Source organism: Zootoca vivipara, chromosome 4, assembly GCF_965207765.1.
Source record: "Zootoca vivipara chromosome 4, rZooViv2.hap1.1, whole genome shotgun sequence".
NCBI lineage: Eukaryota > Metazoa > Chordata > Lepidosauria > Squamata > Lacertidae > Zootoca > Zootoca vivipara.
Window position 1 is genome coordinate 38,197,332 of NC_142587.1, and position 14,376 is coordinate 38,211,707.

The window sequence follows — 14,376 nt, forward strand, 5'->3', positions numbered from 1 at the left end:
ATGTGGAGGAGCGAAGACGCGAACCCGGTTCACCAGATTATGAGTCCACTACTCTTAACCACTACACCACATTGGCTCTCAGGGAAGGATAGGATGCTGACGCAGGTGGCATCCCCTCTTTATCCTAACCCAGGCAAGACTTGTCTAAACTAAATGTCCTTTTGCAAGTGATCTAGAATGGATTTGAGGACACTGTGACTGATGCGTCTTCTGAAGCAATTTGAAAAGAAGGGAGTTCAGAAAGAACTGCCATCTTGTGCAGGCTAGACATGCACAAGCACCTGCAAGGATCAGTGCACATTCACAAGGTCTTTTTGTTGGTATTTTCACCCCTCCCATTGCAAGAATCTGCTGATCTGACGTTATGGAAAAAGGAAGGGGGCGGAAATTGCTCTTCTGTTCTTCCGTCCCTGACACAGAAAGAGGTTTTGTTCTTATCTATATAGAGATAAGATGGCATGTCTGTAGTAATTTGTAGTAACTATTAGAAATAAATTAGGTATGCTTCAAAACCTCCACAGCTTTGTTTCCGTTCTTACTCTGCTGAGTTTAAGGTGCTCACAATGAGCGGATGTGAGTCCACTGCACCAGGACCTGTTCTCCGAGAATGTTCCTGTGATCGGAAGGTCGCTGAAGGTGCTCCAGTCACCTAGCCCATGCAAGTGCTTAAGACGTGGGCAAAACCTGGGCGCCGTAGCTGTCAACCCTCCCTTTTTTGTGGGTAACTCCCTTATTCCAAGCCACAGCTGCCATCCTTCCCTTCTTTTGCTGGAAATTCCCTTATTCCAGCGCAGTTTCCCGCTGCTATCCTGGATTGTTAGATATACCGTAGACCAGGCATAGGCAACCTTGGCTCTCCAGATGTTTTGGAACTACAACTCCCATGATCCCTAGCTAACAGGGCCAGTGGACAGGGATCATAGGAGTTGCAGTTCCAAAACATCTGGAGAGCCAAGGTTACCTATGCCTGTCGTAGACTGTCCCCGGGACAGGTGAGGCTGCTGATCCCTTATTTTCAAATCTGAAAGTTGATAGCTTTGCTGGGCGCATACTAACACTTTATATATATATATTAAGTTGTGCTTCCCTTCAAAACACTGGAGACACACCAATGAAGTAAGCAAATCAGCAGATAGAATAAGGTTAGCATGATGTACTGTAACCTTTAAAATACTGCAAGCGATGACTGGCCACATGGAGTCCTGTTTTTTGCACAGACTCCCACGCCTGAGCCAAGCATTACAATGACCTGGCAATCATTTTAATCTGTGGAACTGAGGGACACAATAAAAACCTAATCAAACTGCAGAATTATTCTGAAATAGACGTTGCCAGTTGGAAAATATGGGGAGATACTAACACGTCAAGCAGTTATTTCTGCACTTTTCCTCTACCCAGAAGCAAGAGTTCACAGAAGCATTTATGTGCACTCATGGGTGCAACAAAGCAGGCTCTGCAGCCCTTGAGAAGCACTGGCGAACCTGAGAGGTTACTTGAGTTTATGAAGATGTTTGCTTGAAGTCTTGCCAGGTTAAAAGGCCAACACAAAAGGGGTAAAATTCTTTCATTCAGTGACAAGTACAAAAATGAACAGCTTTTATGAACTCAGTTCGTTCCACATATCAAACCAATGACCAGAATTCTACTTTCAAGAGTGTTTAATGGATTACTCTCTACAAGTGCATGATGTTTTCAGAAAATTGCCAGTCAAAGCTTACAAGGAGTCACTCAAATGGCTGCCAGATATTTTTTTGTATTTGCAGGCAGTTTCTTACATGGGGTAGTTATCAAAAGCTTAACATCTTTTGCAACACATGTAAACCCAGCCCTAAGAAAGTTGTCGCTCAATAGGCTTCTAGCAAAAGAAGCAGCTATAGTCTACAATATTATGTATTTCCCCCCTCTCCATCTCTTCTACATGAAGAAAACATTTTTAAAGTAAGGATATAAATTTGAAGAAACTGGCTTCTTCTATAAATGATAGACCCTTACGTAGCCAGAATGGCACCATCAATCACAGGAGACAAGTTTGCAGACACACAGTAAAAAATACCATGAAACGTAAAAACCCACAGAAGAGCTTGAGAAAGACTGAACATGCTTCCTGGAATAGAAGGGGACTGTCGCAGAGGAAAGCAGGAAATTGTGAAGAGGAGGACCCGAGGGCATGGGACAAAGAGAGAGCGTGGCTGGCAAGAACCCTCAACAGGAAGACTCCCAATCCGAAATATTTTGCAGCAGGCCCCATTTGCAGAACATAACATCTAAGGGACCTATTGAGAAGAATGACACTAAATAGCCATGCTAATGTATAGGTCTGAGCAGAGATTTGGAAACCCATTAAAAACACCGTTTAGCACATGAAGATTATTAATGAGCTTTCAGCTCTCTGCACAGCTGCAGGGAAACTGCTTCGTTTCACCGATATATGAAATGAAGAACAATTCTGTAATCCCAATATGGAATAAACAATGTTTATTGGGAAGTTTGATGATATTTAATAGGTGGCATGTTCAAGTTTCCTGTTACTGTAGCTTAAAAAACAGGTTACAACATGCATGTACACAAGTAAGGCAAATATTTTAAAAAGCCTGTCTCCAGACATACCAAGATTTAACATTTGTTAGAAACCCAAGAATCTGATTTGCCTACATTGCTAGCTTTCGGTTGCTCAGCAACTCAAGTATCAGTCTGTAAAATCACAAATGCAATGTATGTTGTGCATTACATTTTCCAACTGTAGTCAATAGAATCAAATGTATTTTATGTTTACTGGGCAAAGATGAGTAGAAAGCTTCTACTCCACCACAACAAAAAGATTTAAAAAAGTGTCCAAAGAGAAATGAGTGCAGTGGAGCTATTGGAAAGGAGAAGTATCATTGGAGAAAGGCTTTTTGGAAACATAAAAGCATGAAACAGAGGCTGACTTTGGGATGTGCCAACAGGTTGGCTAACGTCTGCAACATTCCTCGCACAAGTATGCATAGAAGTTTAAAAGATACCTAATGGAAATATATTCTGGGTATCTTTGTTCACGGAACAGCAGACGTGTACCCATGAGAAGAGAAATGCACTGAGATGCAGTTTTGAAAAATTGTAGAAATACCTCTTGCCAACTCATTTTCAGTTGAGTATTCTGGCCACAGTACTTCTGTGACCTAATTAGGATAGCAAGCTGCTGCGTAACCAGTGAAAAAACAACGGCTATCTTTACTCTCCCATTGTATCAGGGTGCTGAGTTTATGATGCAGAATCTTTTCCGAAGCTATAGTGAAATGCAGACTTTTAAAAATCTTTTGGGTACACGAAACAGCAGCGTGGGCCAAACAGAAGAAGGCAGGTGACAGCAAACCAAGGCCTCTGTCTCTCTTTCCCAACCTGTTGGTCTAAGTAGAGATGCACAAGCGTGGGGAGTCTCAATACAGAATACTGACAGAAGGCAGCTTACTGACCACCATACTTTTTGCTCAGGCAGGCATTTCACTATAGCTCTTTGAAACGTTGCAAAATGATTCCCTTGCAATTGATCACTTGCTGAACAGAAATAAGCGCACTAATGGATTCCTCAATTTAATCGTAAACAGGAATGTGAAGTGCGCCGCGTTATAGCTTTGGCTAAGAAATAAGTCAAAGAAGTTTGCCGAGTAATGAGCACTGCCATGCAATTGTGTCAGAACTCAGCTGCGATTCAAATACATTCAAAATGAGTCTCCTGTACAGGGCACCACCCACTGTTCGGTTCATGCCCAGCATGCACTGCTTCTGCTCCCTTTGAAACTGCTCTCTGAACTGCTGCACTGCAGAGACGCTACTTGCTTCTTTGCTCTCCTCATAAATCAGAGACAAGCGGTTTTCAGGTTGGCTTAGCGCTGCGGAGGAAGCTTGCCGGAGAGTGACCATTTCCTTTTCTAAAGTTAGTGCAAGCTGTTCAGCAAGTACCTTCTTGCTTCCTACCCTTAGTGGTTTTATCTTACAGGCTGGTGGCAACGATCCGGTGAGGTTATGAAGGCACTGGAACAAAATCGTTTTATGTCTGTAAAGCAGATTTGTAAAAAAAGAAAGCAAAAAAGGTCAGTTATCATAGTTCATAAAAATTCACCAGCAGAAGTTTAAATGTAAACCAGAAGCTTTCAGAACACGAAGCACCATACTTATGCTTTAACTGAAAGGTGAAAAGGGGAATTTCCCTTTGGAACAAATGTGAAGTATGGGGAAAGGCAGAAGCAAGCAGGGCTCAGCAAGTTATACTGACAGTAATGTTCCCTGAGGAGGAGGTGTCAAGTGACAATTAAGGTTTAGAGCAGGGATGAGGAACCTACAGTCCTCTCAACCACAACTCTTACCTTCTTTGTTGTTGACCATGCTGGCTAGGGCTGATGAGAGTCGGAGCCCAATAGCCTATGGCAGGCATAGGCCAACTCCGGCCCTCCAGACGTTTGGGACTACAACTCCCATCATCCCTAGATAACAGGACCAGTGGTAAGAGATGATGGGAATTGTAGTCCCAAACATCTGGAGGGCCGGAGTTTGCCTATGCCTGGCCTATGGGGACTGTGAGTTCCCCACGCCTGGCTTCCACTTAAACAATCTGTTTAAATGCTGTGCTCAAAATATGCATTGTAACTGATTATGTTTGGTGTTAGTAATCTTTGAAAGGGGAAATGAGGTTCTTTGAAGCTATTCAGTGAGCCGAGTTCCATGACCAAGGCAATGAAACCCTATGTGAAATAGGATCTAAACATGTTTGCGAGAGTGAATTAAGCCATAACAGATATGTGTTTCACAACTTGACGTTTTATTGCATTTAAAAGCTCTTACTAAGGTAGAATACTTGGAAGAATATTCACTGATCATGTTAACAGTGAAAACCTATCCTGTAAAAAACATCCTCTAAAATGACTGAGCAAAATTATAGGGTAGTTACATGTATTTTCTATGGCTGTGCCCATCTGCTTCTACCTGGTTTGCTTGAATACCAAATTCAAAGTGGGACATCATGTTTCCATAAGGTAGATAGCAATGTTAGTTCTGAAAATTCCACAAGGTGTCTTGTTTCAAGTTTATATCATCTTCATTGAATGAAGCCGCTGTAATTATAGTTGCGGGGTCTTCCATGCTCACCTATGCAGATCAATTAAAATGTCTACAAGCGAATCCAATAACCTACTCATCTAGCTAGCATAGCACAGCCATTCAAAATGGACTTAGATTGCTAGCACAGCAATGTCTATAGCTGTCATGCTCACAAGGCAAAATGAGGTGAGAAAGGTATCTCCAGCTTTTCAATTGCCATTACCTGTAAAACACTGTTAAAGTTCCTTCGAATGGTGTTTTGAGATTCCACCTGAAGACAGTGCCGTTCAGATTTCCGGATTTACAAGAGATGAAAGTATCAGGATATTCTTTTATTGCTGCACACTCCATTTGTTCCTGCAGCCATGTTTTTATGTGAATCAATGTATAGTCAGAGGAAATGATTTGAAGTGACACCTTGTGTGATACTGCACAAAGTGCAACAAGATCTTTTATGGAGCCTGCAGCAGGGGCAGAAAAGCATTCGTGAAATTAAAACGGTGTGCAGGGAATTCAAAGCATCCCTTCAACTGTTTCCCCTTCATTTTAAATCCTTCAATTAAGCAAAATCCTAGATCAGATCTGAGATCTAGATATTGCATTCCTTTAGACTAGCTTATTTTATGATAATTTTATGATAGGAAGGCATTTGTGGTTAATTTTTGCTGCCCTATTTTAAACTCTTGGTGCCAACAAGTAATTTAAAATCAGCGTAGTAACACTGCATATCATCCCTAAAACCAACCCAGAACAAGCTCTTTGTTGTTCAGGTGGCTTCTTCAGAAATACTAAGTCATCTTCCTAGTGACACAAATTAAATTTGAAGCTTTCATCCAGATCAGAGTGGGGTGGAATGAGAGAGAGAGAGAAGAGACATTGTTTAAGAGATGGGGAGAAATGTTAAGTGTTCCATTGTTTTTTTAAGTAATGTTTTGGCTCTAAAGAAAACTATTGCCACCTATTCAGCTCTTTGGGACAGAACTGGCAAAATATCTAAGTCAGAAACCAAGTAAACCTGTTCTGGGTTCAATTCCTGATCAGGTCTGCAAACTAAAGTCAACATTTCATATACTGCAGAAATTGGAGTTCTTGGTGAAGTCCAGAAATAAACAGTAAATTGTAAGAACTCGGGCCAGGAGGAAGATGAATTTCAAGTACGTCTTCAAAAGGTTTTATTTATGTAATGATAAGATGAATTCAAATACTTGGTACACTCTGACCATTAAAACATTGCTGATGAAGAATTGTCGAAACAGGGCCTTGTCCTGGGATTTTTCCACTGGAATTTATTTTTATTTGCCTCACTATCATACTGGAATTGATTCCTATTTGAAGTCATCTTATCATTACATAAATAAAACCTTTTGAAGACTTACTTGCAATTCAACATTTCATATACTACAAACCTGTAGTTCTAGCTTTTAAATAAATAGTACAAGAAGTACAGCAAGTAGCTTACCAGTCCCTGCATAAAAAAGTTTACCTGTGTATTTATAATCTTTTAGATTTATCGAATGTTTTTCAGCAGAAATCTCAGCCAGACTTAATAAAATCTTCCCACATAAGAAAGTCATCTTTTTGCTTCTCTGCAGACTTTCGCCGTCTCTGCAGCTCCTCTTCGTGGCGTGTAACAGTACCACGCAGCCTACTTCGTGCAATGCTAAGAAAGGGGACAGCTGGGTAACTGCAGTGAAGGTTTTTGTCCTATCCGCCTTCACCTGAGAAGGTTCCCCATTGCCCTCCTTCCCATTATGGCAATCCAGCTTGATCCTTTTAAGCAGCGGCCCCTGATGCCAATGGGATGCGGATTCTACCAGCGCAGCTTTCTTCAATGCAACTATGCTGCAGCGGCACTTAGCTGGAAAAGCCGAAGGGCATTTCCGACCCATTACCAAAGATAAACGGACGTCACTGAGCAGCCTGTACAAAAAAAGAAAAATGCAGACTTAAGAAATAAAAAAAAAAGAAATGCAGGATTGGCAATGTACAGTGATCTTCTCTTGATATACTTGAGATTTACAGTTTCTTCATAGTAGCAAAAACATACCTTTCATTTACTGTACACCATATAAATCTAACGTACAGGAAATCTAACTCAGGATTTGTTTATTTTTGCATCTTCTTTCAGAGCAATTCTTAACTTTTCTACTTTCTATTTTTAAATGTTGCAGTTGTAGGCGATATAATCTTTACCAATAACAGCGTTTATCGGTAGTCAATGTATAAGATTTATGCAACTTACAAGTCATATGTGTCCATTAGTTTTACTCCAACTACTAAGTTGTCGTCCACCACACGGTACCAAACCTCCTGTACAAGCTGCTCTTTGTCTATAGATGGAGTTGATGTGCCATTATCCAACGTTTCATCCCAGAGGGAAACAAGACCTGCCTTTCAAGAAAAGATACACACATTTACACGTATGCCCAAAACAAGATTATGTCACAGTTCAAACAATTCTGGAACCAGGAAAACACTACTACTCTTTATATATTTCAGCTAAAAGATTAATCAGTATGGTACACTCCACTTTTACAACAAAAATATGCTGAAGAGTTTCCGTAACCCTCTATAGGGTTCTTTTTTTCCAACTAACAGTTGCAGCTATGTACCTATCTGAAAACTTCAAAAACTGCGCCCATTTTGAATTGTTCCTTTGTTCTAATTTGAGAGAGAATTCCACCAATTGGTGAACAGATAGAGCTCTGTATTACTCCACATAAACTATGGAAAAGAACCAGTGATTGCAATGCTTTGAGCTGAAAATATACGTATGGCATAGGAACCTTTCTGTGATAGTCATGTCCTTTAGCAACAAAATTTTGTACCTGTATTTCCTTAAAGATCGGCTATTTTTGGCTTTAGTGAAAAAAGCTGACCCCAAACATGGAGAAATATTTCTTACATGGTTACAGCTACCTATGAGTGACTCTTATGCAAAGTATTGGAAGCCTGTTATAGAAGAATGGAAACAAAACCTGTTTATATATTTTTTAAAAAACCATGTCTCTGTTACAGAGGGGAAAAAATCTTCATGAAGTATACCTTTTCCGCACTTGGAAGACTGTGTTTTTGGTCTTGAACTAGGTCAATCAATGCTCCACAACTTTCCACCAGAACCTTTTCTTTGAGCCGTAAATGCTGCTGTAGCTCTTGAACAGAAGCAAAGCCAGCCTATGGGATACAAAAGGAGTTAGAGAGTTCATGATGATGGCATTGCGAGAGTAGATGCTTTTCTTTTGCAAGGTATTATAAGACCGGTACGAGCTAACACTTGTAGATTCCTCTCTCGTTGTTAAAATAAAAACCATAGCTTAACATAGAAATGGGAAGTTCTGTGGTTGCTGTGATAATTATTTGACGAAACCGACAATGCAGAGAGAAAAAATCTGTAGCTACTCACTGCAGAAATTGTACAGTTACCTGAACTTTGGACATCAAGTTTCTTTCAGCAACCTGCCTTACTTTTACACTCCCTGTCCTCAGCTAGGCTGATGTAGATCCCCTTCTGCTCTTTGCATGTATCCCTTGGACACCTAAACTGCTAATCTGTAGCCCTCCCGATTTTGCCCATCTGCAACTCTAAATTATGCCAGTAAAGGTTGAATGGGAATGAATGAATTCCTATCATTTCTGGCCACTGGCATGTTCCCATCAAAGGTCTTTATAAGTGTTTCATAGGAATTCACAGCAAAGTAGCAGCTAAGATTATATGTGTCATCCACAGTGGACAAGCACAAAACGTGATGTAAAATAAAGTCAGCAGCAAGGCACATACAATAAGAAAAGCATCATCATCTCAACATTAGGCTTCCAAGGACTTATACAAAGCAGTAGAAGGAGGCCAGTCAACAGTGCGACAATACTGTAATTCCTAGTGCTTAATTTGGGTTGGAAAGTGAATCATGGGCAATAAGCTTGTCTTTCCTAGCTTCCAAACAAACTAGTGATGGCTATCAGTACTTCAAAATCTGAAGACAGCAAGGTTATAGCCCTGTGCACATTTACCTGAAAGTAAGCGCCACAGAATACAGCGAGCAAGTTAAACACTCCAGGAAGTTAAGATTCCCTCAACACAACTGTATTTATACTCAAAAGTAATTATAGCAGGGAATACTCAGTACAACTGCCTGGTTCTGCATTTGCAAACATCAACGAAATGGAGTGATCCAAAACAGAGTTTATGCTACATGGAAGTTCGTTAAAACGAAACAAACCCCGAGTTGTCAAGACATATCAAGAGGCAGATAATGGATCCAAACCTGCAATCTTGCTTCAAGTCCTTTGATAGTAAGGAAGTGGTTCTTTTGTAGCTCTTGTGTAGAATGTGAGTCATCTTCATAGCTTATGTTATTCTAAAGACAGGCAAAACATATTTAGCTCTATGCCTGAAAGTAAGCGAGGCACGAATGTGGAAAACTCTGAGCCACACAAGGACCAAGTAAAAGTCTTCCATTCATATGCCACCTCAGTGAAAATGACAATTGTATCCACTTCAAAGCTTACATTTCTGTATTTTTATAATAAACTAGCTGGCCCTGCCACATGTTGCTGTGGCTCAGTCTGTTAAATGGAGACTCAGAGTTCCCCTTCAGACTCCCCTCACCTTCAGAGCCCCCTGTTTTACACGTGTTCTGTTTACGCAGGCACATCCCTGTGAGTCCCCCCACTGTGCCGATCAAGTATCACACCCCCTCTTCCCCCCACCCCCAGCTCATCCCTGTGACTGGTCCCACCATGTCCTGACCTATCCCGCCCCCCCCTACCCCCAACCCCCACCCAGGCGAGTCAGTACCTCCATTTGGCCTAGTCTGTAAAGGCTTCAGCCTAGTATGTAAATGGGAGCTGAGGTGCTGTTGAGAGGGAAGGTTTTATAGGTGCAGTACCAGTGTAGCCGCCACTAGAGGGCGCTGGTTTGCAACCTGGTTCTTTTCCCAGAATGCATTTTCGTCTGAGTGGTGTGTTTTGAAACACGGGGGTTGGGGTTTTTTACCTGGCACAGGTGTGACATCTGTCTTTGAAAACGGTACGGGGTTGGTCTCATATCCGCAAGCGGCATTGTGTCAAAATTTGAATGCAATCGGTCAAGCAGTTTTGTTGAAACGTGGATACTAACAGACATGGCCAATTTACATTTTTATATATATAGATGTTACATTTAATTATAATATTGTAGATTTGATGCAATATAGATTTATTAAAACATATGTACTTTAATTATAGTCTAACCATTTAAAAATATTCTACACCACACCTACTGGTTTTCAGTTGAAATATGAGATTGATAGTGCACAGTAGCCCAGTTTGGACATAACTGCAGCTTGTTCTCAGGTAAGCTTTAAGTATTAGGATCAAGCACTTCCCATCTCACCTCTGCAAGACCAGAACATTCTGTTCCTGTTTCAGATTAACCAGTTTCATGTGCCATTGATCTTCAATGTGCTTAACTGAAACAACTTAACTTCAGAAACTATTCTTTTAAGTTGAGTTGTTCAATAGACTACAGTTAAGATTAACTGGTTCATTTGAATTAACTGCAAAATGCAGTTAATCTAAAAAGGAAGCTTTTTTAATTCTTCCTTGTAGCCGTGCCAGAGATGGGAGCATATGCAAGACAAAGGTTCTCAGAGGCATGGTTCAGCATTATGTCAAAACAAGGTCACTGCAGTTATGAAAGGCATTTGATTCTGCAAGGCACAACTTCTTCCAAACCTCTTCAATATGAATCAAAGCAAGCTGTGAAGCATCCAATTAATAGATGCCAACCCCACACTAAACTGCAAACAACAGAAACATTAATTAAAAAGCAAATGACTCTTTGCCAAATACCTTTTACTGGAACCTTTCCCAACAATTTCCCCAATCAGTAAATCTTACCACATGGTGAACATTTCCAAAATTTGATATTTGAAATGTATTTAAACTTTCCGAAATGGAGTCAGTCTTTAGAAGAACTAAGATTTGTTCTGTTCCAATGCCAGCAAAATCATCTACTAGAACAGACCTCACATTTTTCCAGGAAGAAACCACCTGCAATGCAATGTGACATTGGAAATGTTTTCATTTTGTTAATATCTACATGAAATGAAAATATTCTCATATTACATAGCTTAAGCTAGCATGGTGCAGCAGCAGCTAGACCACAATGCACTAACTACAGTTATAACCGACATTTCGAGCATTTTTGTAATACTGAATTTATTCTGTGTTTTCCAAATTGCGTTTTGTTGTTGTTGTTGTTGTTTGTCATTTTGAATTTACTGATATGTTCTATTTGAAATACAGAGCACTGGAAATACAATGTTTTGAATGTTTTTCTGTAAGCCGTTTTGGGCCCTGCTTATTGTGGAAAAACAGAATACAGGCAAGCTCCATCACTCAATACATGCATCAGTTTCTGCAGAGATTTGTGTTGAGCATATTGCGTAACATAAGAAGGCAGAACATTTGCAAGCCTAAGAACAAAGTATCAGATCAATACCTGTAAATTACGCTTCCATAGTGCACACACATCTCCTGAAGCAAAGGTTACAACTAGCAACTGGCTGTTTCCTTCCACTGCTGCTACCTGTATAGAACAAGGATTCTCATATGGAAGCTGGTGAATGTCTTTTGGCAGACCATCTTGGAAAATGATGACTTGGCTTTTGCATGTGACTACGACAACTGACGTCCTGAACTTGCTTCCCACGGCACCGACTTCGCAAACGTGCACACACGATACCATGCCGCCATAAGCATGAGGAACAAAATTGGCCCTTGTTAGCACTTGCTGTTTCTCCACTGCATAGGCAAAGCACTCAGTGCCCCAGATGAATGCATCTGATTTGGGGACACTTTGCCCATTGCCTCTCTCTGTCAAACAAGCAGCTTTGGTTCCCAGAACAACAGCACCCTCGCCCTTAATCTCACCCGCCCATTGGATGGAACAAAGCTGAACAGGGGCACACAAAACAGTGCAAGTTTGGGGAGAAATGTGAAACAGGCTTTTTGCATGGCTCCATAAAACCGTTGGGCCAGAAAGCAACTTTATGGGTTCTTTCAGTTCATAATCCAATTTAAAATGCAGAACCAGCTCAAATTTGTTACTGTTATGAAGCAAGAGTAAAGTATATTTTGTGTTCTTCTTTGTCTTCTTCTTCAATAGAACACAAGGGTGAAGGATTCCTGTTCTGAAGTCAGATCCACAGCTGCAATGAATCATTTCCACACCATCCTCACAATCGCTAAATGACCCGGTGGACGTCTCAATAAACTGTTTAGTACAACTGTCAAATGACATTCTCCTGACGTGCAATTTCATCACTTTTGTACTGCCGCCCTGTGTGGATTTCAGTTTTGACAGCTGGAAAATCAGGAGTTCCCCATTATATGACAACAACTTCTCTTGCTGATCCATCAACATATTTCCTTAAAATACATCCACTGCAAGAAGACCATGAGTTAGTCTCCTGCTTTTCATCAGGATGATTCTTCTGTTTAATGCAGCATTTGACCTGAGCAGCATTTTTCCAATCTGAAAAATAATAAGTGTTTGGCAATTGTTATTACTGATGTGGCCCCGGAAGGCTGCAAGTGAGGCTGAATAAGGTCCCCTGCTTTCACCCATGTACTGTTTACACTTAAAGACGAGTTAAAGCAGAAGGGTACCTTCTTTAGCTGCCAATTCCTATAGATGTTCAAGAAGTAAGGTCCACTGAATCCAGTCCTGGCATTAGTCCAGCCAATCGTCACTAGTGACAAACATCTAAATATCTGAAATTAGACAGTTTCTAATCAAGATTAGACACAGAAATCTAGTAAATCCCACATGTAATGTCAGGGGAAATTACAGCTGTCCAGCATAATCAAGCTTTCCCCAGGATGTAAATTACCTCAACCAACAGGCCTTAAAGGCATTTCTTGCTCTGGAATGCAAAAGTAATGGTGCTACAAATAGCTAAGTTCTAATCTAAAGATGATCCGGTTTCTCAGATATTTCATCCTTCAGAGATAAGGGACTCACAGTGGGCGCCTATAAAATGTCTACTTATAAGCAAGCCCCACTAAGCTCAATGTACGTGTGTTAAACAAGTACAGTATACAATAGCAACCTCAAAGGAATGTCATAGGGGATACACTACTGATATGGAATACAAGAGACAGGCTCCAAGGTGACCAGATGCAATGGAAGACAAGCCTGTAACTTTAATCACTGTGTGGAAGTTGACATTTTGACAACTACAGCTGGTCATGCTATCAAGGGAGATAAAATCTAAAGAGTTTCTTCTGAACAGCTACAAAAGAATACAAGAGCTTTTGCATTTCAACCAACCCAGCAGCACTGAGTTAGAGCCAGTGATCACATATGTTCTTTTTTAAAGGAAGCGTCGATTCTAAAAGTACATGCACATGTGATCTTAGTTATCTGATGGTGTAGGACACAAATGACACATAGGGTTACAACCACTCTTTTCTCTCTCTGGTTTGTGTGGGAGGAATATATATCTGACCCACGTGTGAGTAAGAAATATAAGAATCGGCTGGGCACCTAGATTCAAAATGCAGGGCTTTACACATTCTCCAGCCGGAAAGAGCCCCCAGCAAGGTTTAAAACAGTCAGTTAAGCAGCAGCATGCTATGGGAATGATTTAGTTTGCTTGCAGAGCTTGCCCTTCTCTCTAGCGCTCTGGCAATAAATGGAGCACACTCTGTTAAGTAAGTTTAAAATGCTTTGCTTGCAAAATCCAAAGGTCTGATTCATGCACTGTTCCACGCAGCAAGGAGAATACAGGTGGAATACTATTGGGTACAAAATACAGAACACAAGTTTCAAGCATGTAGTCTGAGCTGGGAGCCCCAGTGAACTCAATGGGGCTTACTCCCAGTTAAGAGGTGTTCAGATTGCCTCCTCAGAATCCCTCGACTTTAGCATTGTCAAACTAATCCCTCACTGTGAGCGGGTGGGATTAGTTCTGTAAACCGCCACACAGGCACACGCTGGCATGGGGGGGAGGGAGTGAAATATCCATCCTTTTCCTGGTCGGCATCCCTCTGTAGGAATACTAAATAGCAACCTTAGGCGCACTTACTTGGAAGTAGGTCCCACTGATCTGAATGAGCAAAGGGGGCGGGTGGGGGAAAGACCCGATGAGCCTCAACACAACGTGCGAGGAGACCGCGGGAGCCCCATTCATTCCCCTCCAGCAACAGCAGCCGGAGCCTCAGGCTCCCAACTATCCCGCGATTCCCGCCAAACAAAAGAATCCTGGGAATGGCGTCACGTTATGTCATTAAGCCGAGCGCCATTGGCTGTTGCAAACA

General features: G+C 41.2%; 1 protein-coding gene across 2 annotated transcripts; it reads right to left on the reverse strand.

The window, feature by feature from the left end:
* Positions 1 to 2,460: 2,460 nt before the first annotated feature.
* On the reverse strand, positions 2,461 to 14,310 carry FANCB (FA complementation group B). Of its 2 annotated transcripts, XM_035114830.3 has the most exons (10): positions 14,145 to 14,310; positions 12,724 to 12,828; positions 11,555 to 12,589; positions 10,951 to 11,103; positions 9,336 to 9,428; positions 8,119 to 8,247; positions 7,316 to 7,464; positions 6,557 to 6,993; positions 5,297 to 5,534; positions 2,461 to 4,033 (listed from the first exon to the last, which is right to left on the reverse strand). In XM_035114830.3, exons 3-10 carry the CDS (start codon positions 12,476 to 12,478, stop codon positions 3,628 to 3,630), a joined length of 2,529 nt encoding a protein of 842 aa, XP_034970721.2. In that variant the 5' UTR covers positions 12,479 to 12,589; positions 12,724 to 12,828; positions 14,145 to 14,310; the 3' UTR covers positions 2,461 to 3,627. The 2 variants fall into 2 exon arrangements, with proteins under 2 accessions (XP_034970721.2, XP_034970723.2); XM_035114832.3 differs by lacking the exon at positions 12,724 to 12,828 and having other exon boundaries at positions 14,145 to 14,277.
* Positions 14,311 to 14,376: the final 66 nt, after the last annotated feature.